The sequence below is a fragment of the Nannobrachium achirus genome (assembly GCF_963921795.1).
Source record: "Nannobrachium achirus genome assembly, chromosome: 1".
NCBI lineage: Eukaryota > Metazoa > Chordata > Actinopteri > Myctophiformes > Myctophidae > Nannobrachium > Nannobrachium achirus.
The window spans coordinates 31,623,564-31,651,365 of record NC_137810.1 but is presented as its reverse complement, the minus strand read 5'-3'; the positions used below and the strand labels follow the sequence as shown (position 1 = coordinate 31,651,365).

General features: G+C 41.2%; 2 protein-coding genes across 3 annotated transcripts; one reads left to right on the top strand and one right to left on the bottom strand.

Annotated features, from left to right (window-relative positions):
- Positions 1-6,406: 6,406 nt before the first annotated feature.
- Positions 6,407-16,404, bottom strand: orc1 (origin recognition complex, subunit 1). Of its 2 annotated transcripts, XM_080735766.1 has the most exons (16): positions 16,035-16,404; positions 15,372-15,816; positions 14,874-15,153; positions 14,243-14,368; positions 12,280-12,345; positions 11,897-12,004; positions 11,001-11,274; positions 10,621-10,727; positions 10,225-10,326; positions 9,905-10,076; positions 9,643-9,750; positions 8,868-9,017; positions 8,120-8,239; positions 7,829-7,998; positions 7,560-7,647; positions 6,407-7,127 (listed from the first exon to the last, which is right to left on the bottom strand). In XM_080735766.1, exons 1-16 carry the CDS (start codon positions 16,215-16,217, stop codon positions 6,933-6,935), a joined length of 2,694 nt encoding a protein of 897 aa, XP_080591892.1. In that variant the 5' UTR covers positions 16,218-16,404; the 3' UTR covers positions 6,407-6,932. The 2 variants fall into 2 exon arrangements, with proteins under 2 accessions (XP_080591892.1, XP_080591893.1); XM_080735767.1 differs by lacking the exon at positions 14,243-14,368.
- Positions 16,405-19,408: 3,004 nt separating this feature from the next.
- prpf38a (pre-mRNA processing factor 38A) lies at positions 19,409-27,792 on the top strand (the record flags this gene model as incomplete). The annotated part of the gene is made up of 10 exons (XM_080721202.1): positions 19,409-19,538; positions 20,830-20,989; positions 23,057-23,178; positions 23,769-23,854; positions 24,292-24,402; positions 24,833-24,939; positions 25,205-25,231; positions 25,572-25,663; positions 26,038-26,086; positions 27,355-27,792. 10 exons carry the CDS (start codon positions 19,409-19,411, stop codon positions 27,398-27,400), a joined length of 930 nt encoding a protein of 309 aa, XP_080577328.1. The 3' UTR covers positions 27,401-27,792.
- Between the last annotated feature and the right edge of the window lie 10 nt (positions 27,793-27,802).

The window sequence follows — 27,802 nt, the reverse complement described above, 5'->3', positions numbered from 1 at the left end:
ATTATAATATATATATATATATATATATATATATATATATATATATATATATATATATATTATAATATATATATATATATATATATATATATATATATATATATATATATATATATATATATATATATATATATATATATAGTCTTAAAGCTACATAGTCTACCTTTAAGTTTTAAATTACTGATTATGGCTCAAAATAATAATTAATCTCAGTTTTATGGTGTACATTATGGTGACAGAAACAAGTTGGGATTGAATTTAAATCATGGAACACAGTTTTGCTTAAATCCAGATTGATTATATCTACCACAAATAATCATAAACAATTGTATTAAACTGCTACCAAGCAGCCTAAAACAAAACCTGCTCTATTTCAGTTCCTAATCAACAGAACAATGTGCTAAACTGCTCGACCTGTGACAGCCAGACAGACACAGAATGCAACACAACAGTACAATGTAAAGGAATTGAAGACCGGTGCGTCAGCGGGAATTGTGAGTCCAACACAGACAGCATTTAAACATAGACACAGTTTGTTAGGACGAGTATTTCTTAAATTCTTCTTAAATACTTAAATTACTAAGAGTATGGTTCAAAATAATTCATCTAATAATTCATCTCGATTCATGCTGTGTTATGACATCTCTGAAAATGCACACACTTCATTCTGTTTTATGGAGTACAGGTAAAAAGCATTTTCCTATAACAGTTTTATTAAAGAACACATGGCACTGGACTTGTGCATTATTGGATACTTAACTAATGTAGCCTGACAGCCTGTATTTACAAGAATCGTACTTCATCAAATGGACTTAAATATTTGATAAAGATTATTCTAATGTGAATGAAAAAATGTTTTTATTCTATTGTTATCTGCAGTGACCAGTCTGACCACGGCCAGAAATATTAACACCTTTGGCTGTGCATCTGCAAGCGTGTGTGCTAATACTGCCCAACTCACTGTCTTTCCACCCCTGACGGAAGTCTTTGGCAACTTCACACCAAACTGCTGTGATAGAAATATGTGCAATATACCAATGCCAACTCCCCCACCACCACAGACTACAGCACACACTACAGCACACACTACACCACAGACAACACCACAGACTACACCACAAACTACACCACAGACTACACCACACACTACAGCACACACTACACCACACACTACACCACAGACTACACCACACACTACAGCACACACTACACCACAGACTACACCACCAACTAGGTCTACACCACTAACTACACCACACACTACACCATACACGACACCACAGACTACACCACAAACTACACCACCGATGACACCACCAACTACACCACAGACTACGCCACAAACTACTCCACCAACAAGGCCTACTCCACAAACTACACCACAAACTAGGCCTACTCCACCAATTACACCACAAACTACACCACCGCCAACTACGACAATGCCAAAGCCATTATGTGGTAAGTAACCATATACAAAATTATGAAATATTATAATAGTTTATATAATAATTTACACTCTTTAGGGTAAATATAATGTTTTTTTATCATTAATATTTTCTTCAATGCAGCCCGTCAGTGTTACACTTGCAATGATGACGAAGACAATTTGTGTAGAAGCCCAACCTTGTTAAGCTGTTCTGCTAACCAGCTCTGTCTATCAGCTACTCTCAAATATGGAGGTACTTTTTTAATTTACTTTACTTTTATTTATTTACTTTTATCAGTAAATGTTTTACTTCACAGTGAGATGTTTTAATATAAGTAATAATACAAACATCGTACTGTGAAGTAGGCCTATGTGAAGAAAAAATAAATAACTGTTATAACTTATAACATTACTTTTTAATTCAACATTATTGAATGGTGACTTCATTTTCTGCATCAGTTGTGGCAGCAATGGGTTTCTCATGTACTCATCAAGAAGTGGTCAAGAAGTGTGCAACAGCTGCCATCTGTCCCAAGATTGGTAACACAACCTTTTCAGCTAACATGGCACACCTTGTGACTGGTTTTGCATCCATTCGTTGTTGTAATACAGATGGCTGTAACTCTGAGACTTTGTCTGGTATGTATAGTTGCAGCTCATATAATTATTTGAAGAAAACAATATCAATAAATTTGATATTTTTCAATTTACTTTCGTATATCTTCAGGCATTGTTTCCATTTGTAATCAGAGATTTTTAAAACTAGATCTCAGGTTAGATTACCTACACCTTTATTTGTTCATTCAGTTGCTTTACCATGTTGGGATTGAATTTAAATCACACGACACAACACAACACAGTTCAGTTTAAACCCATATGTATTATAATAACAACAAATAATCATAGATAATTGTATTAAACTGTAACCAAGCAGCCTTAACTTAACTTAACTTAAAATGTACGGTAAAACCATGATTAAGAAAAAGAAACATCAACTGAGCTGATTTGCACAATTCATATTCAAACTCAGTCTAATATAAAGATTATGTTATAAACTGCTCCGTTTCAGTTCCTTCTCAACAGAATAATAACAGAGAATGCTTCACCTGTGACAACATGGCAGACACAGCATGCAACAGCACAATACAATGTGTTGGAAATGAGGACCAGTGCATCAGTGGGAATTGTGAGTTCTAACATGAAGACATGCATTTATTAGATATACAGTATGTGGTATAGGATCATTATGAAGTAAATTACTATGAGTAATATTATGAGTAGTTTCACAAATCCAAGGAACTATGCTGTGTTATGACATCCCAGCAGAGGGAAAAAAGAACACTTAATTCTGGTCAGTTTTATGATTTACAAACAGAAACTGCTGGCCCTTGCAAAATGACTGCAATCGTTTTATTAAAGAAGCCACAGAACTATTATAGGATCCTTGAAAATGTAGAAAACAACTTCAAAAACTATATACGACAATTGTTGGAAGTGAATTCTTAATAAGCGGGCTGGTGAACCCATATACAGAGGCTAACAACAAGTGAAGGAGAAGGGCTGTAGTCTGGCAGGCTTGTGAGTATCACTGTCTGGGGACAAGGTGAAGAGGCAGGCAGGAGGTACAGTAGGCTGGCACGGCTGGACGGCAGGAAAGCAGCTAGCAGGCAAGAAGAAGGCAGGCACAGGCAGGCATACAGGCAGGCAGGCAGGCAGGCAGAGTGTAGGTGAGCAGTTGTTCCAAGACAGACAGACTGGGCAATGTAATGGCAGGAACTAGAAAAGGTACTGGTAAGAAGTAAAGGCAAAGACTGGGATTTTAGTTTACATACTGTGAGATGGTAGCTGGCATTAACTGAGGTAAACAAGGAAACTTAGAGTAGACGGTGCCAAAGCACCATAGCAAGACATCCCATACAATGTACACACTTCATTCAGACAGAAACATTAAGCACTTGCAAAATTCCTATAACAATTTTATTTAAGAACACACACACTCTGACTTGTGCATTATTGGATTAACTTAACTATAATAATGTAGCCTGTCATTTCACGCCTGAATTATTTTTTAAAGGTCATGTCTAGCGATTCATGTTGAAAAAAATCACACCCGTGTGAACTGAGCGGTGGTTCTCCCCCCCCCCCCCCCCCCCGTGTGTGTGTGTGTGTGTGTGTGTGTGTGTGTGTGTGTGTGTGTGTGTGTGTGTGTGTGTGTGTGTGTGTGTGTGTGGCCTGGACAACAGCGCCCCTCCCTTAACATGTGTGGTCAGAAAAGGTACTACACAGGCTTGAGGCTACATACAGACCCACCCACATACAAACAAACTAACATACCTACACACACGGCCACGCTATGGAGACGGTGTGACCACCGCTCAAAAACACAAAAGAAACTATGTACAAACATGTTGCATCATCAAATGGACTTAAATGTTTGATAGAGATTGTTCTAATGTGAGTGTAAAAATATTTGTATTATTTTGTTATCTGCAGTGACCAGTCTGACCACGGCCATCACTAGTAACACCTTTGGCTGTGCATCTGCAAGTCTGTGTGCTAATACTCCCCAACTCACTGTCTTTCCAACCCTGATGGAAGTCTTTGCTAAATTCACACCAAACTGCTGTGAAGAGAATAAGTGCAATGCTAAGACTACACCGACAACAACTACGAGTTCAGCTCAAACTACAACTACAAACTCTGTCAGCATGAGCATACACAACCTGGTGCTGTGTCGTTGCATTTAAACTCACCTAACAGCTCACAAGATATGAACACGCTTGGAGACATTTTCACACAAACACATGCAAACAATGTACAAATGATATCCTAACCAGTAGTTAGTGTGGAAAAAGTTAATTTTTTACAAGGACAATGTACAAATGATATCCTAACCAGTGGTTAGTGTGGGAAAAGTACATTTTTTACGAGGACAATGTGCAAATGATATCCTAAACAGTGGTTAGTGTGGAAAAGTATCAATACGACAATAGAAGTAGAAATGCTCTTTTACAAGTAAAAGTCCAGAATTTTAAAAAGCAGTGGATGAAATACACCCTATAATAAAACTCTTGACAGGCATGAAGTGAAGTTATACCCAGAGCTGTCCAATCTGTACTCCTATTTGATGAACTAAAAAAAGGATTCAACAATAGGCCTATAGATTAAGAATAAATGTGGAAAAAGAGCTGGGTGCAGGGATATCCCAGAAGAGATGTGGTATGATATGTGAGAAAAACAACTCAATCAAAAGGATGGAGGGAATTTATATTAGAGTCAACAATCATGCTGGAGAAAGTGTGAACAAATTGATCCCAATCATACACATGTCTTCTGGAGTCGTAAAACAAATGTGCCTTTCTGGGATATCATACACTCAGTTATATGTGAGGATACAGGATACGACAAGAAAGAGATGTGAAACATAGGAAAGGGTTAAAAACGTTCACCCCTGTAAAGGTTACCAGTATTTACAATATTATTTTTGTTTATTTAATTTGTTTCATTTAATTGTATTTATGATTGTATGTCTTGTGTTTATTTTGTGAATCTGCAATTTGCAATACAGTCCCTGTGTCAATTTAAGAGACGCATACAAGAAAGATCTACATTTTCCAGTGGAGAAACTGGATAAAAACTCTTCCTTTTTGGCCATTAATTATAAGGTTTGATTTTCCAGTGTCTTTCGTTGAAGATTCTTTTTCCATCAGCAGTGTTGAAATAAGGTTTTCCAGAATATATAGCAACTTAACTTATTGCAAATGTCTAATTCATGCAAGTTGATGCAACAGATTCACTTGTCCTCTAAACAGCCATATTATATAAAGAAGGTACAGTGTCTTCATAGTTTACTGTCACTGATCTGTCCACTGGACTACTTCTGGGGTCAAGTTTACTCTGGCTTTTGTGTGCAGTTTTTAAGATTCTTGATTCAATATTTGTTTATATTTTAACCAGGTGTTTTCATTGAAAACATGTCCTTTGTTCTGGTGACTGATATTGTCCTTCTAATGTTTGAGGAGATGTGATTTTTCAATGACTTAAACAAAAATATATATATGCAACTATATTTTTGTTACATTTTTTATACAAATTAAAGAAATTAATACTACTACTCAAAAATGTTTTAAAAATGACAGATTAGTGCATTTTAGAGTAGACAATGAAATTACCCAATGTTTTTTTTTGCGCGCAAGTTACTATGAAAAGCTCCACCGGCTCTCTCCTTCTGTCTGTCACGTCACACTTTTGTCACTACTCTTATCTCCGCCACCGTTGGCCCCATCGATGCCAAACTTTGCACACACTCCCCTTGGATGGCAAACCACAACCTCCGCTAATTTCTCACATGGCCCTCTTCTAGTGCCACCATCAGGCCAATTTTTGCAAATCACATTTTTGGACACTGCTCCTACAGATTTTGCCCTAAAATCACACAAAGCGATACACAATATCTCTAAAGTCATGTCATAAACATGGATCTGTCCCATTTCCCATATTCCCTCCTGATTCCCGGCTACGATTGCCTTCTAAAGTTTGTGTATGCGACGTGACGGTTGCTTATCTCCCGATTAAGGAGTCTTACTGGTTTCAAGTAAAATATACCTTTTAGCCCTTAGCCCTTCTACCCTTAACCAGGGTAGAAGATGAGGAGCACTAATTTCCAGCAACACCCTGCACATTCTGTAGACACATTAAAACCTGGGAGCTGACCTATATATCACTCTATGGAGCTGACCAGTACAACCAGTCTTAACTGTCGGACCAACTGCTCCACTGGAGCCGTTGAGGGTTCAGTGCCTTCCTCAAGGACACTTCAGCAGTATTGGGGAAACAAGTGCGCTCCTCTAACGTCTGCCCACTGTAATGTATATAGAAATATGTTCCTCTTTCACATGCTGTAATGCATGTCAAATGAAAAAGAGGTAAAGATTATATAATAATATAAAATATGTTTATTCCAAATTCAAGTATTTAAACAGAAATAAAATGCACCTGATCCAACATAAAACGCTCTGGTGCTCTGGGTAGAGCAAAACATCACATTTTAAATAAGGCAAATAATCAACACCACCAATATGATCATCTCACCAATCTATTTCACGAAAGAAATAGATTAAAAACTAGACTTTGGTCTAGTTTTGTCAAACATCTAAGAATTATCAAAGAATGCAATAGGACATAGTTTCACGTACACAGATATTCAATAAAAACACACAGCTTCTAAAATAAATATAATTCAGATTTTTTTTTTTTTTTTTTTACCAGCAGTTGTATTGGCCAGATGTAAAGTGCTACGGGGTCTTTCATTCGAATCAGAAGGGGATTCTTGTGAAACCGTGATGCAGCAGTACCAAACATGATCGATTAAAGATGTCTACCTCATTCATAAAGCGAATACCTTTTCTTACTGGGGTAAAAAAAAAGAAAGAAAAAAGAAAAGAAAACCACAAATATAAAACAACATGTAGTGCTGATGTTAATATGTGATGCATCCTGCTCTTCTTCAGTCACTCTTGAGGGCATAGAGCACGTCGTCCTGGCTGACGTTGAGACGTACGCGCTGCAGCACCCCCAGGCGGCTGGCCTCCAGGAGCAGCAGGCGGCACGCTCCCAGACGCAGGCACACCGCCAGGCCCTCCGAGACACTGAGGGGCTCCAGACCCTCCACACGACACAGGGCCCGGTGCTGGACAAACACCTGCGGGGGAGAGGGAGGGAGGGAGGGAGGGAGGAGCGTGGAATGAAACAATAGTATAGCGAAGGATGGGGATGGATTAGGTGGAAATGCCATGAGTCAACCCATTTCGACATTGGAAAGCCTATAGGCCTACGTTGTTATACCTTTCAATCTGGGAAAGCATCTGTCATTTTACTTTGTTACAATCTATCTAGTCACTGTCTGGCAGAAACCTTGTATCTCTGAGTTTCAAATATATATATATTTTTTTCATAAATCAAAGACTTTCTTCGTCATACAAGTGTGTCGCACAAAAGTAGTGAAAATTGCAGATCTACAAGTAGATCGGCTATTTTCACTCTTTTAAAACATTTCTAAAATAACCATAAAGGAACGGTTTTGGACATTTCATAAAGTCTTTTTTTCCCCCATGAGGTTGTATGTATGATTTACCTGTTGGAAGGTGGCCTCCTCCAAACCCAGCCGCCGGAACTCAGTAATGACTGCTCTCAGGAAGAGCTGCTCCTGCTCCGATGCACACCTGACCACATATACAGATTACACATGACACACCATGTCATTATATCAGAACATATAGAAGGTTTACTCCCATCCATAACCAAGTCTAGTTCCAGGTCATAAACATACTAATGTAATCACTTAACACTGTTCAATAGCCAAAATGTGTCAGCGGCTCAACGATTTCAGCAACAGAATCTCACCTGATGGCACTGATGTATGCAGAGGAGAACATCTCGTCCAGCGCCTGCATCACGTGGCTCATTCCCACCAATCCCGTGGCGGAGGGGTTAGAGGCCGAGTGTTCGCAGATCTCAGTTGCCCGACGACAGATGTCCAGACAACGCCGAGCATCCCCGGACAAGGCTGCCACCTACAGGATTAGGAAAGTGGATATATTTAATTCATTTCTCCAATAGAACCAGTATCATATAGTGTGCTAACGAACGTAACATGTTGAACATGTTGAGATGATGGATGCCCATCATGGCTACCTTTCTGGACACCAACTGGAGAGCGTCTTCTTCGAAGGCCTTCACCTTATTTAGTCTGGACATGATGATCTGCTGCAGCTGCTTAAAGCTGTAAGGCTGGAACGACATCCTGGTCAGACCCTGGGTGTACACAGAAACACAGGCAAGCCAACACAAATATTAAATTCTATGGTAAACTTAATTGGCAAATCGAGGTTAAGGGGAATTTGATATGGCCTGTTGTGTCAAGACAGGGTTGAAGCAAACTTGGCCAGCCATATTGCTCACAGAAACAACTGATTTTCAGGCGGGCAGCAGTGGTTCAGGAGGTAAAGCGGCCACTTGTGAATCGTAAGGTTCCCAATTCGATCCCCGTTACCGTCAAAGTGTCTCTGACGCGCAATTTGAGTTCTGGGCGGAGCCGCTCGTTTTCTATCAAAAATGACAGAGTTGGTCCGACCAGGTTAACATTCACCAGGTTAGCATTCACCAGCGTCGGCAGGTTAGCATTTAACGCGTCCCTAACCCAAGACCCTGAACCTGCTCCCGATGAGCAGGTTGGTGCCTTGCATGGTTTCCTCTGCCGTCGGTGTGTGAAATGTGTGTGTGAATGGGTGAATATGATGTACATTGTAAAGCGCTTTGGCTAAAAGTTGTTAGTTATATAAATGCATCATTCACCAAGCGGAAAACCCTTAACGTCAAAAAGAGATTAAATATATAATAGTGTAAATAATAGTATATAAATGAGGGCGTAAGGCTCTCTCACCAGTCTGCTGGCCACCCTGTTGATCATGATCCTCTCTGGTAGGTCCATAGTGTTGGCGATGGTCAGAACCACCAGCCGGGCGTGTCGCCGTGTCGGCCAATCAAACAGGTTGTACATCACGTTCTGCTTCCTGGTCCACAACAGGTCCAGCTGTAGAGAGCCAAAGTCAAGAACAGCATCAATCTGTGGACTGGAGTTGCTGTTATAACAAACATGCTGACATACTAACATTACTACTAAGACACCAACTGCTGCACACGCAAAGAGATGCTAATGCTTTCATATGGAGAACTTAACTTCAGCTTAAAGGGACAGTTCACTCACAAAATGACATTTGTTCTATCGATTACTAACCCCGTGGAGACTTGAGTTAGATAATATTGTTTTGTTTCTGTCGCATAACTAAGCCAATAATTTGAGGAGACTCTTTGTTGGCCCATTCATTCCGGATCTCCATCTGGAATCAATCAATACATTTATTATAATCAAATTATTGGTTTAGAAATGCGACAAAAATACAAAAAAAACTCAAGTCTCCATGGGGTGAGTAACCGATAGAAAAAAAAGTCATTTGGGGGGTGAAGTACTCCTTTAAGTCAGCTTTTCAGGTATTGATTAACAACTCAAATATCATCCAGATTGTAACTTCAAAGATTATTCGTAATTGATAAAAGTGCACCGACCCCAATAATTAATCATATACAAAGATGAGTTGTATGTGAACAAATGAAGGCCATTGTAGCTCTGGCCTCTGGGTAAAGAAAAGATTTGTCACCTCATCCACCAGCAGCACGGTGGTCTCCTTCTTGGGGGCGGGTTTACTGAACCTCTTCTCCAGCAGTGCTGCAGCGTGGTCGGCTGTGGCCTTCTCCCCCGTCAGTTTCTGCAGATGATGCATATGATCATGGAGTGCACAGGTTTAGTTTTCACTGCTATTCAAAAAGGTATTTATTTAGGCAGAGCACAGGACATCTGAAAACTAAGAACGTTTGAGGTACAGGAGGGAGCGGAGGGAATCCCAGGTCACTTCGTCTCACCTGTAATATCTGCACATAGGCCTGATGGGGGTCTGTCATTTTCATGCCGTTGATCTCAATGAAGTTAAAGGGAGGGACCTCGTCCATGTCAGTGGCTTGCTGCAGACAGCGCATCACCTCGTGGACAGTAGCGGTCTTTCCCGTGCCGGGGACACCAGAGATATACATGCAGCTGGAATACAAAGCACAACGCATCACAATCCAACACACTGTGTGATTGTCGACCTCCACATTTTCAGCCGAATGTTCACCCTGAAATAAGAATGCTTGGGGTTCATGTGGTAAACACATGGATTGGTGACTGAGGTCTTTCTACTTACCCTCCGGTGCCATCCATGATCTTGCTCTCCACAAAGTTATAGATGTCCTGAAACTCCTGCTCTCGGCACGGCAGAGATTCCGGTACAGCGGACACGTGCAGCCTGGTAGACAGAGCATACATGCGAGAACAAACACACACTTATGAGTTCATGGCATGTGCATCCTTACTTACAATTTAATTTTAAGACACGTGAAAATGGTTCATCACTACTTTTCTCCTCTGATGAGTTTGCTAAGTTATAAGTTAGGAACCAAATGGACCCTTAGAGACCTAGAGTTGTGGGTCTGTGGCGTAATAAATACCAAACAGGGAGTCTGTTGTGTTAAATTAAAAGGTTTGAGAAGCACTGACCTACAGAATGCACATTGGCTATCATGTACAGAAGTTCCCTCACCTGGTTCTGGCCTCCTCCAGAACATTAGCGGGCTGTCTGGCTGGCAGCGTACGGCTGGGGATACTGGGTGTGGCATTACGAGGCGTCCGTGGGGTACTGGGCGTGACCTGTCCATTAAAGGTAAACAGTTAAAAATGGAGGCTTCCATAAAAAAGGTAAAATCTTTCTTAAAAATTGCAATGCAGCGAGAATCTACATAAAATAAAAGGTTGCTTGACTGATAAGGAAAAAGAAAGAGCTATAATAAGCACTTTGTAACATAGTTTTGCTACAGTGCTACAGTATACAAGTGTATTATTATTATTATCATTATTGAGTGCCCTGGAAACCAGCTCTTGCAAGTGGGAGTATTAGACAGGCATCAGGCAAGACGACTGTACCTTCTTGGTGGGAGTTTTGCGAGGGGTCCTGGTCAAGGAGCGGGTTTTCTGTGTGGAGCGAGGTGTGCGGGACCCTGCCGTCGCTCGTTTACTCTTCCTCACCTTCACCACCTCCTCCTCCTCCTCACTATCCTCCTCCTCCTCCTTTTCTCTTCCATCCTCCTCTCCTTCCTCTTCATCATCACTGCTGCTCTGAAGCTCCTTCATAGACGGGAGAAAGTCTTCTCCATCCTCCCCGTCCGAGTCACTGCCCTGCTGGGTGTCCAACATTCTCCTGCAGCAAACCACAACGCATAGCTCATGTTTGTTCATAGCTCATGTTTGTTCATAGCTCAATACTATATGCTGCAACGATCAGTAACCTTCTTAGCAAATTATTCTATTGATAACTTTTTCAATTTATCAAATCTCTTTTTATGTCCACTTGTGCCCCATTTTACTTTTTGTTGTACGTAAGAATGGCCGATCTACAAGCTCAAAAGGCGTTGTACATTGGTGATTTTATCCATTTTTAAAAATAGTTTTTCGAATAAATTGATTAGTTTGATGAACTGTTGGGAAACTTATGTGCTGTTTAGATTAAAATATTGTGTATTCTTGGTGCCACATCTAAAGGTTTAACAATGGTCCTCTCTGTTAAACCCTCTTCATTTAAAGGACAAATCCAGACTAAATAACATCTTGGCAAATGTTCCTACTTATACTGATCCAAAATTACTGTCCATGTGGACAGTGAAAAATGCAGATCTACAACCTCACAATGCGATGCGATGCAGAATCTCAGATCTACCAGAATCACATGATATTGTGACTTGTATATCTGCTATTTCTGGCGCTTGACACTGTGGTACAACTACAAAAACCCTACATGTAAGTGTCTCTCAGTCGACACTTACATCTGCTTTCTGATGCGTGAAGACACCAGCTGGGCCGACTTCCTCTTGGAGCTCCGTGGTGTCATGGCTGCCGGCACCACGGGAGAGTTCTCATTGTCCACCTCCGCGCTGCAGAAAAGAACACAAATAGCACAGATATTGAAGCACGTCCACTGTCAAGGAGCTAATCTAAAAGTACTGCATCATAATGTAGGACACTTGCTCAAAAGAATGTTTTTGATCATCTTGGCTCTGAACTCAATACATACTAATACCAGTACTAATATTATGAAGTATTATGTGAGTGCTTGTACTTGAATGCGGAAGTCAGGAGAACAGTTAGCTTGTGTTTAAATATATTAGTAATACTACTCATGTCATTGAGGCATTACACAGGTACTTACAGCATCCCCAGTGCAGGTTGCCTGGCAGATCTAGATGAATCTAGCCTCCGAGAGGGAGTGGTAGCTCTAGGAATGCAGACATAAGACAGATTTCACTTCTAGGATTATGACACTGCATTGAAAGTGTAACGCAATGGCCAAGTGAAATGACCCACATACACGCACAACCATGTCAACCAACCATAACATTTAACTTGTATTCACCCGGCTGTGCATTTCTCACGTGACACAGTGAATGACACCTAAGGACCAGTCAGTGCCAGGTCTTTGATTAAACATCCCCAACAAAAAAGAAAATTAAGAAAAAAAGAAAAAGTATGCAAGATGTGTGCTGACTGTGCTCTCCTTTTCATGACACACCACCATGTGTTCAACACCAGTTTCAAAGCTTGAGGATCTGTGAGCCAGCACAGCACTACAGTGCTCTACCAGCCTAAGTAGGAAAATAGAAATTAGATGTTATTTGTTAGTATAATGGGGTTAAGTATAACATGGGACATATACTGCTCAACAAAATTAAGGGAACAAAATGTTCCCTTAATTTATTTGGGTATAGTATATTGTAGTAGTGCTCAAAGAATTAAAGGGATATTCCACATTCAACAGGGAGCAGTGGTAGGGCCTCTCTCCACATACACACCCATTGTAACTTCAAACTTCATTTTAACCATGATAGATTCATTAAAAACACCCATTATTTCTGGTGACTCATACTACCCTCCTAATACGTGAGCAGGCTGTTTTTTTCGATAACTTTTTTTATTAATTTTTAATAATTATTTGGGAAAATGGAAAAAATGAAATACAACAAAAATAATTATTAAAAATAAATGAAAAAAGTTATCGAAAAAACACGGCCTGCTCACATATTAGGAGGGTAGTATGAGTCACCAGAAAAAATAATGGGTGTTTTTAACTCATTGAGTGCCAATCCCGAACTAGTTCGGCTTTATTAGCGTATCGTAGAGTGCCGATCCCGAACAAGTTCGGCTTTTAAAAAAAAAAAAAAAAAGATTTTTGAATTTTTTTTTTTTTTTTTTGGACCCCATCAAATCTGGTGAACATGATTTCAATCGCGATTTTGCATGTTCCACCCCCATACAACCCCATCTAACATACAGGGCAGCCATTTTTGTTTACATAACATGTAAAACATAATGGCGATTATCTCAAGAATGCCTGAACGGATTTCCAATCGGATTTTTTTGTTTGAAAGCTGTGAACAAACTGCACAAATCCACTCCAATGCAATCCAGGATTGCATTGGATTTTTTAGAGCTCATTCTTCTCTGTTTTTTTCCCATGCATGAGGTGTGCAAGGTTTAATCATGGCTAAGTTGACGAAAATAAGGCTTCTAAAATGCTTGGTAGCCAATAGCTAACTTCAAGCTAACTTCATCCTCTTCCTGTACATGCACAAAGGAAAGTGTTCAGGCAAGTCATGGCTCCAGGGCTTGGGCATGCATTACCAGCATATCTCTATTATTCTCTGGTCACTGGGCGCCCTCTAGTGGTGATAGGCTGGCATTCAATGAGTTAATGAATCTATCATGGTTAAAATGAAGTTTGAAGTTACAATGGGCGTGTGTGGGGAGAGGCCCTGGGCCTGGAGGGCCTGGTAACATTTACATCAAATATCTAAATATTCAATCAAGCTAATTAAAAACTGTTCAGGGTATTCATAAAAGCCTGATTAGATGATAAAATTACCAAAAGCTTTTTTGAAAGTGAAATATCCCTTTAAGTGAACATTTTGTTCCCTTAATTTTTTTGAGCAGTGTTAAATTGCATAAGGCAAAAATAGAAAATCAGCAAATGTGTGCCCGTTGTTACCATATTCTTATTATTAGTACATTCAAACGTGCTGTGCTGGCTTGTAAAATCCCCCTTCGGTGTGTGGTTTCTAGGCTTAGAGCAGGCGTTCACCCTGTGCTCTGACCATCAAACAGGATGGCCAACTCACTTCTGCCCCCTTGTGGTATAAGATCTCCTGGGGGTTGCTTGTCTCTTCCTAGGGGTCTTTGCCAAGCCTGTTGGTAACCCTGTTTCAAAAACATCATCCTCCAGGGAACAACTGACAAATAGCTCCCTAGAAGGGGTAGGACAGACTTATGGAATCAATGAGTCTAACTAGAAGGACAACGCAGCAGGTTGAGTCAGTCTGAAGTCATCGCTGACCAATACACACAGGACAGCTGACCTATGAGACTGTAAAAGAGAGCACTCTCGTTTCACTATTATACATTACTCATGTCCCTAATTGTCACAAATATCGTCTTGTCCAGAACTTTCCATATAAACCTACCTAGACTCAGAACAGTTTGGATCCACAAATAAAGCACTCAAAAAGTGAGTTATTGCTTATATATACTGTATATATCACACTATTCACTTCAGTCATGTAAATCAACTTTTGAAAGGTACTGTACAGTTGCAGGCTGGAACGGTTAAGTGGCATGTAAAGTACTTAAAATCAAGCATCAAGAACAGTTGTATATGACACTCATACAGGTGGAAGCAGCAAAATGTTGGGAGCTAAGGATCATAAATGAAGCATCACCATTTGGACACTGTGTGAGCATATATGCCCTTACCTGGCGGAGTCATGTTCAGCAGATGAGGACTGATTATCCATGTCAGTGAAGGACAGCCTACTCAGACTGACAGCTGCAGGTTTCAGGCGGATGCCATCCGGACTCCCAGAGGGCCTGCCGCCGCCTGCCTTCCTGGGTTTCAGGCTGTAGGACTGTGGTGGGGAGTAGGAGGACAGCTGTTGGGCTAGCGTCTCCTCAGAATCCATCTCCTCAGACTCCATGTCCTCATCTAACAGCCGGCTAAGGACATCATCCTGTGCCAGTATCTCCTTACTTGGACCTAGAGGACCAGAGAAAATAACATAATTGTATTCAGCGATTTGATGAAAATAATGCCTGATTTATACCTGGTTTATGCACATCATGTCATGCACCAACACTTGCGAGGCATTGCGAGCTTGTAGATCAACTATTTTCAGGCCGCAACACTGGCACTAAACCTAGTATAAATTAGCCTTAAAAAGAAAAGTTTGTTCAAAAAGGTTCGGAGATACTCACTGCTGAAGAGCTCCAGTTTCTTGCGCACGCCTGGCGTCCTGGTGATCTTGGCCTGCCTCTTTGCACTCAGGAACTTGGAGGCGGACAGCTTGGAGGCCGAGTGGATGGACTCGGCCTCCGTCCCATAACCCATCTTGCCAGCGCTCATGGTGCCCCGGGGGTGGTTCACGGAGCCTGCCCTGCGCATGACTGTGGGGTCGGGGGTGGGAAGAGCACGCCGAGAGGAGCCTCTGGACGCGGGGGCGGCGGCAGGAGGAGAACATGGAGGTGAAGGAGGGAGGCTCGGTCGGGGAAGGAGAGAAGCAGGAGGAGGGGTCTCAGGGGAGCCCTCTAACAGCGCCGGGTCCAGCTCTCTGAAGACCTTATTGTCCCAGGAGCGCTTTACGTACAAAGTGTCCTTGCTGTCACACTCTGGGAATGGGGCCACCTCAGGGAGGTGCTTGACCTGTGGGTAAAATGCCAGCCATTTAGAAGGGGGTAAATAATATGAATACAATGACAGTCCAAGCTAAACATACAAGGGATAAACAGTGAAATCAGCAGTATTCATTTATTTGTAAACACAGAGTGCACAAATGTGACCCAATGAAGATTAACACTTTACTTTTACGGTGTTCAAAGACACAAAACTGGAACTTCATTGACCTCCATGTTCTGATTTACCTTCACGGTGCTAATGATGGACTCGGCATCAATCTCATTGTCACATGAGTGTCCTTGGTAGTAGAATACTTCCTGTGGGTGTGGCTCTCTGCCCAGTAATTTCACCTTTCCTTTTGGCACCTCTGCCACACGCACAAACCAGTCAACCAGTGCCTTTTTCTGTGTTCCACTGGCTGAAAACATAGAAAATATGTAATGTAACAAACACTTTTTTGCAGTGCAACTACTGATGATATATTAGTACTAGGGATGCGGTATCGGTACTCGTGGTATCGGTACTCGCCCCGATATCGGCCTATTTTGCGGTATCGGTACTCGTCAGATACTGCTCACAAAGCGCCCGAGTACCCTGTGTGTTCCGCCTCTTCGCCTTTCTCTCTCTCTCTCTTAAAGTATCAAAAGTAAAAATACAAAATGTTTGAGCATAGCAGATCTAGAAGATCATGCACAGTACAGGAATTTCCATTCAATTCAATTCAATTCAATTCAATTTTATTAAAGTGTCAAATCATAACAAGTTATCTCAAGACACTTTACAAAGGCTAAAGAGCCATGAGAGAGAGAGAGAGGAGAGAGGGAGAAACAAGGGAGAGACAAGGGAAAGACAAACAAGGGGCACACGCACACACAGGTCCTGCATGCGTATGTACAAGAAGGAACGAAGCAACGAACGAACGAACGCACACACACACACAGGCGCTGCATGCGCATGCGTGTGTAGGGGGAGGGGAAGGTAAGGGTAGGGGGGGTGGGGGGGTGGGGGGGGGGAGGAGAGAGAGAACCCAAGCAGAACCTGTACCCGTGAGGTACCCCCTCGAGAGAACCCGAGCGGATACCTCACAGGTCTGAGGCCCCCACCCTGAGCAAGCAATTTAGCCATGGGCTAAACCTGAAAAAAAAAAAGTGAAATGTGTGGCAGTTGTGCCATGTTCTGGGAAAGCAATGCAATTTACAGTAATGTGTTATATACAGCCAGAAAGTGAGGAACATCTGATAAAAAAATAATTTAAAAAAATCGTAATTTAAAGACATTTTTTATTATTAATTGTACTCGTATCGGTACTCGGTATCGGCGAGTACTAAAAATGAAGTACTCGTACTTGTGGTATCGGGACATCCCTAATTAGTACCGTAGAGTAAGAGCTGGGCAATTAACCAAAAATATATCAAAACCTATCCACAAGTTTCCGCGGGAGTTTACTGGAGACTATCAGGACCAAACTTCCGGGTTTAACAGCAGACATACAAGCTCACGTTGCGTCGCAGATGCAACCCGTTGTGAGCTTGTAAATAGGCGGCGGAACCTCGGTGCAGACGTTTGCGCAATGCACTATGGGGCGTAGGAAACTCGTGGATATTTAGAACCAATAATAATAACTTCAACTTGCTCATGTAATAGGTTAATCGAATAATCGAGAAGCATTTTTTTTCTTCTTCGACATGAAAAGATTCAAACAGATGTATTTATAATCAACTAACTCGATTAATAGTCTGATTATTCACGTGAGAAAGTAAATCGTCTATTTTCACAATGGAATAGATATAGTCAAACTAAATGTAATGCCAACTCCTACAATTCCGAGTGCTTGTGCAGGGTGGGGGGTCCCCAGTTAAAATATATATATATTTATATTATTTTGGGGTTCGCGCCTGAAAAGGTTGAGAACCACTGCCATAATGTAAGAGCAGTGTAATAAATGGAAATGGGACTTTCCTCACCATCACCAAAGAGCTTGATGAGCTTCCCCACGAAAGGGCTGTCTTCATCATCCCCCTCAATGAGAATATGTTGTCCAGTCGTTACCTGTGTGCACCGTGGAAGGCCCTCTACACTGATAGACAAGGACCTAGAATATGGCAGACATAAAATACAACTATTTAATCACGTCAAAAGCAAATGTTTAGAGTAGGCTATGGAGTAGAAGAAAAATACAAACGCACACATTCAAGTTTGTGAAAATATACTATTATAGCAGTGGTGTAAAGTAACTAAGACATTTACTCAAGTACTGTAGGCCTACCTGAGTACAGAACAAAAATAACATAGGCTACATTAACCACTTTAGCTCTGTATTGGCCATTCGTGACGCATTGTGAGCTTGTAGATCTGCTATTTTCCAAAGATTTTTATACATTTGAAAACTTGAAGATCTGCATAATGAGTACTTTCTGCTTTTGATACTTTAAGTGATACTTTTGCACTTTTACTCAAGTACATTTTGAATTCCGGACTTTAACTTGTAGACCTAACGGAGTAAGCCTATTTCTACATTACAGAATTGATACTTTTACTCAAGCATTAATTTGGAGTATTTTTTCACCCCTGATCAGTAGCCTTACTAGCCTATGAAGACATCATTAGGACTTACTCATATTCATAGGTCTGCAGTTTCCTATTCTGGTGTATGGGCCTGCCACACCACTTGTAGACACGTCGCACCCTCAGTCTGGTAAAGTATCGGCCCATGGTTGACAAAGTGCCGAGCGAGCTCAAGGATAAAACTATAGAGGAGAACGACAGACGATTGTCCACACTCCACAGCAACGTCCCGGTTTTCTTTCGACTTTAGACAACAACACTCGATTATTACACAAAGTACACAAACGAGCAAGCAAGCAACGATTCGCGCGAAAATGACGTGGGTTCCGGTTGAGCAAGTTATAAGCCAACCTCTTCACCAGGATTTCTGTAGCACTCGTGGGAAGCCTGCTTTCTATTGTGAATCAACCAGTGTGATCCGGTCCAGAGCCCGCCTACTGTATCCGGTTATTTAAACGGTCTTATACACTCAAGAAACGTTTCCGTATCCGGTAGAGACCCAGACCGGATCAGCAACTTGCAAAGCAACTTGGTCCCAGTCTAATAAGCCTGTGGTTCACCCGGGACCCAAACTAGTGAAAACAGAAGATCTAAAAGCTCACAATGCGTCGCTACGCGAGGCGTTGTGAGCTTGTAAATCGCCTATTTTCACTACTTCTCAAACACTTTTTTATGATCATGGAATTTCTTAGATTTTTCTTTTACTTATTCATTAAATTACTTGGGAAAATCATTACATTTTATTTCTGTCATGATTTTTTTGTTTTGGCTTATTTTTTAATTTTTAAATGTTTTGAAATAATATTCATTCAAAACCAAATGTTACGAAACAAAAAATTAAGGGACCCGTAAAAATTGTCCCCGGCTCAAAAATGGGTCCTGGTCCACTGTTTGGGAACCAGTGCTCTAAGCCAATCATATCGACCGCTGGTGACACGGGAAGTGAATCAAGGAGTTGACACGGAAGTGCATTTCCTCCTGCAACAACTCTTGACTCGTATCGTTCGCTCCAGAGTCCAGAAAGGCGTTTAATTTCATTCAATTCTGGAGCACAATGGCGAATAGAACGGTTAAAGATGCCAACAGTATACACGGAACAAACCCACAGTACCTGGTGGAGAAAATCATCAGAACTCGTATATATGAGTCTAAATACTGGAAAGAAGAGTGCTTCGGTCTCACGGGTAAGCGTTTTTTGCATTGCCGCACGAACTAGCATTAGGCTAACATTAGCACACGATTCAAATCCACAACATCCAGAAAGAACTCGCGAAGTGTGCGATTTTACATTTGATTTGAGGGTAATTTGGTTAAAATGTCTCCGTGTGACGGCAGTGAGTCTAACTATTAAAGGTCACAAGTAGCTGCAGTTTCTATCATTGAATCAGACTGTTTTGATTTAGCTGTATTTCAACACGTTACATTAGTTCCATCCAAACAGGTTGATCTGTTTGCATTACAAAGTAATAATGTAATAAACACATGTTTCTTACTTTTCTCTAACCAGTGTTGGGGAATAGCGTTGTTTCAAATAGTGGAACGTCATGTTTAACTACTATTTCCAGTAGCGTAGGCTATGGTAATAGATAAATAGAAGGAGCTGGGACCAAAAGCTGCTCAGTAAGCCCCAGAAATAGAAATACTTGTAGTTTTAGTTGATGTTGCATGCTAATACATACAGATATCTCCACCTGATGATATGTCTGGTTTCATTGATTGAATATGTTTGATTGCATGCTTTATTACTATTAAGACAGAAAATGTAAACCTGCACGATGTACAGTCCGTCTGTCTTTCAATGTCATATGAGATACTTAAAGTGTGGTTCCTGTGGAAATAAGCCTCTGCTTTCTAGGATCTCCTTTTAGTTGACCTTGTACCAGTGAATTGAAACTGTACTTTTTTCTATTGCAAACTTCTAATAAATTCTTCAATCAATCAATCAGTCATACATTTGAGTTAAAAGGATAACACAAAAAGCTCCTGGGGACTTGTTTCCATTGTGGTCCTTTGTATTCAATTTCAATTCGTCAACATAGCATAAAAATAACACCAATTTAATCAACAGTCAACACACATAAAACACTGTATGTACAAAGTAGAAAAGAGTGAGAACTAAATTCAGTGAATGGGATAAAAACAATCTGGAAATAAAATAATGATATAATCACAAAACCATTGCTAAGACTTAAGGGCAGTCCTTGCTATCAGATGGTATCAGTATTGGTTTTCAAAGCCATGGGCATAGGTTTTTTACTGTCTGGTCTTCTCCATTGTCCAAGCCCATTACATTTTTCATTTTGGAGTACTTGGTAACTTAGTTGCTACATCTTCCCCAGCAGCGCCTCAAATACATCTTCTGCACCTTGAGCAACTCTGACATGTATAGGGCATTTTGAGGGTCCAATGTTATTATTAAAAGACAGTACATGTGAGAAATGTAAAACAAACTCTCCTCTTCTGCTTTGTCAACAGCTGAGCTAGTCGTTGACAAAGCCATGGAACTTAAGTTTGTCGGTGGAGTTTATGGAGGAAACATCAAACCCACTCCCTTCCTTTGTCTCACGCTGAAGATGCTACAGATTCAACCAGAGAAAGACATCATTGTGGAGTTCATCAAAAATGAGGATTTCAAGTAGGTTTTGTTGTATGCCGTATGTAAAATTGTATGAATGTATATGATTTTTTTGTCAAACACGTTTACACAACCCCTCTGAAACTTTCTGCCATCAATCAAGATTTTGGCTCGGGTTCGGTGTTCTGCCTTTTCTCACATCCATCTAACACCAGTATTGCTAGCAAAGCCTCAAACTGGGCCACTAAAATGAACATGGAAACGGTCAGGATAATTCCACCTCATTGATCAACAATTGCAATTTCTCCTTGCAGTTTACAAGTTGTATCTATCTATCTATCTATCTATCTATCTATCTATCTATCTATCTATCTATCTATCTATCTATCTATCTACACTGCTCAAAAAAATAAAGGGAACACCCAAAAAACCCAACATAGACCTGCCAGTCTATGTGTTCTCTGGCAAATGTCAATCGGGCTGCACGGTGTTGGGCTGTGAGCACAGGCCCCACTTGTGGACGTCGGGCCCTCATACCACCATCATGGAGTCTGTTTCTCACAGTTTGAGCAGAAACATTCACATTAGTGGCCGGCCTGCTGAAGGTCGTTTTGTAGGGCTCTGGCAGTGTTCCTCCTGTTCCTCCTTGCACAAAGGACCAGATAGCGGTCCTGCGGCTGGGTTGTTGTCCTCCTACGGCCCCCTCCACGTCTCCTGGTGTACTGGCCTGTCTCCTGGTATCGCCTCCATGCTCTGGACACTGTGCTGGGAGACACAGCAAACCTTCTTGCCACAGTGCCCATTGATGTGCCATCCTGGATGAGCAGCACTACCTGAGCAACTTCTGTGGGTTGCAGATACCGCCTCATGCTACCTCTAGTGGTCAGGGCACTGGCAAAATCCAAAACTAACCAAAAATCTGCCAGAAAGGATGAGGACAGGCAAATGGTCTGTGGCCACCACCTGCAAAACTAGCCATAAATTATAACTTCCAGCAGAGGTCGCTAATATTCGGACGTTGTGTCTCTCCTGGAGTTATAAGGCAGAGTCAAATGGCTCTCGCTGGTTGAGCCTCAACGTCCATATTCGCCTCAAAACATGTATAAATCAAGAACTTGCTCACCTCATCGTCGAAACAGCTTTATATCTACCGATGAGCCCACTCGTTGGCATGTGTTAGTCCATATGTTTCTAATAAATTAATGTTTACTCAAACTTCTCCGAGACTCGCGTTTCCTCGTCGGAATCCTTCCGCCTTCAGAACGCTTCAGAACTACAGAACGTTGGAATACTTCCGCATACAAAAACATCATGTCCTAGTATGAGCGAATCGCAACGGCGATCAACGCCACGTGATATGTTCGGCCATTTTTACCCAAGCAGTTCAAAAACAAGGAAAGCGAGACTCTGAGAAGTTTGAGTAAACATTAATTTATTAGAAACATATGGACTAACACATGCCAACGAGTGGGCTCATCGGTAAATATAAAGCTGTTTCGACGATGAGGTGAGCAAGTTCTTGATTTATACATGTTTTGAGGCGAATATGGACGTTGAGGCTCAACCAGCGAGAGCCATTTGACTCTGCCTTATAACTCCAGGAGAGACACAACGTCCGAATATTAGCGACCTCTGCTGGAAGTTATAATTTATGGCTACTGCAAAACCATTCCTTTTTTAGGGGTTGTCTTTCAAATTTTCACCTGTTGTCTTTTCCATTTGCACAACAGCAGATGAAACTGATTCATAATCAGTGTTGCTTCCTAACTGGCCAGGTTGATATCCCAAAAGTGTGAATGACTTGGAGTTACATTGCAATGATTATGCGTGCGTTCCCTTTATTTTTTTGAGCAGTGTATATATCTATCTATCTATCTATCTAGATTTATCTTTGCTTTGTTTTTTTGCTGTACACAACAGTACTTTTTTTCTTTTCATGTCATGCTTCTCTGTATTTGTAACATTAACTGCAGTACTGCCTCTATGGATCGAATATTTTCAGACTCTGTGTGTAGGCCAAGGGACAATAATGTGGGGGAAAAAGCGAGTCTTGTATATTCCTCACTGTCATCTTGCATGATTATGCCTCTGCCTCTGTCTGATCACATATCTGCTCTGTTTTCTTAGATATGTTCGCTTGCTTGGAGCAATGTACATGAGATTAACTGGCACCTCAGTGGACTGTTACAAGTACCTGGAGCCTCTATACAACGACTACAGAAAAATCAAGAGTCAGAACAGAAATGGAGGTGAGACTTCAAACTAGATCACAGATATATGAATAATACACAATTTTACCAACTCAAAGTAACCAGGTTAGTTGAAACATGTTTTTTCCCCCCCACAGATTTGGGCTTATTTATGACTTAACTGATATATTTGACATTGAACTGTAAGGCCATAAGGCCATAATGAATGAAACATTTATGATGGTGGCCTCCAGGATTTACAGCATTTACTGTACATAGCCTATCCTTTCCCACAATGTTGTCCGTCCAATTGTGAGAGTAGATGAGTAGATGCTGTCCAGAAACTTTTCAGGAATTGGAGAAAAGAACCTGTCTTCCATGAATATAGTTACTATTTACTCACGAGCTCTTGTTATTACATTTAACCCACACAGATAGACTTTCAACACTTTAAACCTGGCATCCCTATTTTTAGAATGTCATAGACCAAACGTTTTCACATTTTAAAATGGCTTATCCACAAGCTGACATTGTTGTAATCTTGCAGTTTAGCTATTTATAAAAGATGAAATAAGGAAATACAAGGTTTCTGCCTATCATTGACATTAATCTAGGAGATTGAATTATTAATTCACCTTTTTCTGTTCCAGAGTTTGAGCTGATGCACGTGGATGAGTTCATAGATGATCTTCTTCATGCAGAGAGAATGTGTGACATCATTCTTCCCAGGCTTCAGGTACTGTAGGCCATCACCATGTCTATAACACCTTATGGACGATGCATACTCCACTTTTAGAGACAAATTTATTTCGCGAATCTCGGCAAGACCAAACAGCCGAATTAACGGCGGTTCCCCCATGAGAAGAAAATAATAGAGAGAGTGTGGAAGAGAAGGGGAGACTTGGGAGCATACTTAGGATACTGGGTAGCTCTGCTGCTGTATTATTTCAGATATTCATGTCCTACAAGTGTGGATTAGGTTTAAATTGGGACAGTTTTAACTCAGGAATAATTGCATTCAACAAAAATACAAGAAAAATACATGATAGTCTACATAAAGAAAAAGCAGCATGCCTGGAAAAGTGTATTCCTTTCTGAGATGCTGCTGGTAACTACCCTAATACCCCCACACCTTTTGCAGACCTGAGTTGCTAATGTGTGTGTGCTCTACAGAAAAGGCAGGTCCTTGAGGAGGCTGAGCAGTTAGACACACGCATCAGTGCACTGGAGGAAGACCTGGATGAGGTGGAGAGCAGTGAAGAGGAAGATGAGGAGGAGGAGAAGGTAACTTAATGACATTTGTTTTTGATGCATTTGATACTAGGTATTATCCAGAACATATTGCCTAAAATCACAGTATCTCTAAAGTCATGTCATCAAGATGGATCTGTCCCATTTTCCCATATTCCCTCCCTTGTCTACGATTGCCTCCTAAAGTTTGTGTAATATGTGTATGCGTCGTGACAGTCGCTTATCTCCAGATTAGGGAGTCATACTGGTACTAGGTATTATCCAGAACACATACATTTTTAGATTCCTTGGGTAAAGCATTGCTTTCATTCCAACTCCCAAAGAAGCATACTTAACTTTCTATCTGAGCTGCAATGCTGAACCAAATCAACTTTTTAAAAACACAAACGGCACATTAATAATGAGTGATCCAGGTCCAGTGGACTTGCTGATGTCCTCGTCTTCTCTGTCTCACCACCTGCAGCCAGAGAGAGTCCAGACTCCTGAGCCGCACAGACGCAGTTACCGTGACAATGACAGGCCCAGACGCTCGCCCTCGCCACGCTACAGACGCAGCCGCTCACCTAGAAGGTCTGTTTTTTTTATTACTGAAGACAGAACCTTTTTTTTTCTTCTTTTTTTTCACTAGGGACACTATATTGAGTTGTCTTTTGTGTGTGTGTGTGTGTGTGTGTGTGTGTGTGTGTGTGTGTGTGTGTGTGTGTGTGTGTGTGTGTGTGTGTGTGTGTGTGTGTGTGTGTGTGTGTGTGTGTGTGTGTGTGTGTGTGTGTGTGTGTCTTTTACTGTACTGGAAAACTGGAAATGATCAAACCCGTTCTATCTTAATTCCCACCAGGCGGAGCAGATCACCAAAGAGGCGAAGGTACAGTATATATTGTGTTTTTCAATGGCTACATTTAAGCCATTTTTGGTTTTCTGTTTAAGGAATTTTGTGTTTTTTTTCTTTTATACATTTTCATTTTTTAAGAATGTAGGTGTAAACAAACAAGAATATCAGCTGGTATGCCAGTATATCAGATTGTGGCTGATGTCTTTGCTCATTTCGTGTGTGTGTGTGTGTGTGTGTGTGTGTGTGTGTGTGTGTGTGTGTGTGTGTGTGTGTGTGTGTGTGTGTGTGTGTGTGTGTGTGTGTGTGTGTGTGTGTGTGTGTGTGTGTGTGTGTGTGTGTGTGTGTGTGTGTGTGTGTGTGTGTGTGTTCCCAGCCCCTCCCCCCGGAGGGAGCGCCACCGCAGCAAGAGCCCCCGGCGGCACCGCAGCAGATCCAGAGACAGGCGGCATCGCTCCAAATCCCCAGGTGACCCCTCACCCCGTACCACAGTCATCTCCAATCTACATAACTTTGCTGTTGGATAGAAACCTTTGTATTTCCATGTTGCAACTTTTTTTAGTATTCTCAAAATCCTTGTATGACTGTGAGTAAAAGTGGATTTTATATAAGCTCTTTCTACAAATCTTTTCTTTTGTCTTTGGATTTTATAATTGGATAAAGTATTAACAAAGAGCGTGTGACTAAATAACTACATTGGATCACCCACATAGTGTTCTTGTTTTGTATTGTTCAACTCTTTTTGTTATGTTTTTAGTAAACATCAGTTACATGGAGCTTGATTAGACAGATGTGCACCAATTATTCTGCACTACCTATTAAATTAACATTAATTTCACCAGGTCATCACAGAAGTCACAGGCATCGCAGTCACTCCAAGTCCCCAGAGAGGTAGGTGGTACAGCCTTAAGGAGCATATACGTGAAGGATCCAAACATTTTTACTTAAGTTTACTTGGATGATTGCATGTGGAAAAGTTGGTATGTACAGTACTAGTAAGACGCCTCAGGGTGTCATGCGAGTAGGGTGAGGTCGCGCCAATTCTTGGCCATCTTGCCAGTGGTGTATATCGGAACAGTTACCCATATATGGAGACCCCTGGTACCCATATATGGAGATTCATGTCTGAACCAGCCAAACAGATATGGGCTGTCTTCCTCCATATATGGGCATTCCCATACGAAGTCCTGTTAGATATGGGCTTAATATTGATGACATCAGGGATCTCCATATATGGGCATAAAAGGGATTCTGTTAATAAACAACAAGTAGGTCGGGAGTGGCTTATTGTCGGTATCAGCCGGTAACACGCGGGAGTCTGTCCCCGTTACAATGCGCTAGACCCCTGGGAGATGGACTGCTGAGGTGGAGCGCCACACCTACCATCAGCTCCCAGTACTTGCCGCACGACTTGCCAAGCCGTGCTACTCATACGCTGAGTTGGCGGTGCCCGGAATCGAACCCATGACCTTGCGGTACAAAGGCGAGAACTCTACCGACTGAGCTACCCGGACATAATAAAAGTAATAATAGTATAAAAATATTAACCGTGTTAATAAAAGGGATCTGTTAAGAGTGGTTCCCATGACATCACAACATACAATCCCTTTGGAGATCCCTATCTGAACCAGCCACACAGATATGGGCCATGTCTTGGCTATCTGGCCAGTGATGTATATCGATGACATCAGGGATCTTCATGGGCATAAAAGGGATTCTGGGGAATACCCATATATATGGACTTTTACATAGGTGATGTCACCTGTGTTGTCACAGTGATGTGCAAGGGGAACCACATTGTCAGGCGTGACCTTCAGACAGAGATACGCGGACAAGATGTGCCGGTTTTCATAGTAAACTTACGACCTACAGTCGCAACCATTCATTAACCACTTAAACTTTATATAGCCTACTTTGTTGAGCTTGGTTCCCTCCTTTCCCCCCCAAAATCTAGAACAAAGCCAATGTACACACACACACACACACACAACCGCTTGCAAAAAGCTGTGATCTTGTAGATCTGCTATTTACGCAATATTTACCCATTATGACATGCCCAGAAGAGGCGCTGGACGGTGTTCATGTGGTTAAATAGTTTCTTAGGGTTCTAGATTGTGCAATGATTTACACTATATTTTTCTTTTCTTTTCTCAACACAGGAGTTCCAAAAAGAGTCACAAGAAGAGTCGAAGAGGAAACGAATGATTTTTTTTTTTCTCAATGTTTTTTTTAATGTTTTTGTCATTTATTTTATTTGTTACTTTTAATCTGCCCAATAATGAACCTCTAACTCTTGAAGCTTGTATGAAGCTTTCTGATTATTTTTTACATCCAATATTGAAACCAATTAGAACTGTTTAGATATTGACCGTAGACCAACAGAAGCCATGTTGCAATTATAAGCATCTGAAAGCCTATGTGCTTTACTCTGCATTCAGCTATTGTTTTTTTTACAATGGGCTAATGGTCTGTCATAACTGAACATTAGTTATACAGTGGAGCAACCATACATACATACATGTTATACATACATGTGCACATGTTGTTCAGAATAAATACAAGCAATATGTTTTGTCAGGGCTGAAGATGTAGTATCTGTAAACATTA

Bases quoted from the DNA above. Each gene is read 5' to 3' on its own strand.
- orc1 (XM_080735766.1), bottom strand. From the start codon at position 16,217: ATGTTTTCAGCCAGTGGAACACAGAAAAAGGCACTGGTTGACTGGTTT. The intron at 12,005-12,279 runs GTAAGTACCTGT...TCTTTTCTGCAG, and splicing joins CAACCTGCACTGGGGATGCT to CGCGGAGGTGGACAATGAGA. The intron at 7,999-8,119 runs GTAGCCATGATG...CTAATCCTGTAG, and splicing joins TCCAGTTGGTGTCCAGAAAG to GTGGCAGCCTTGTCCGGGGA.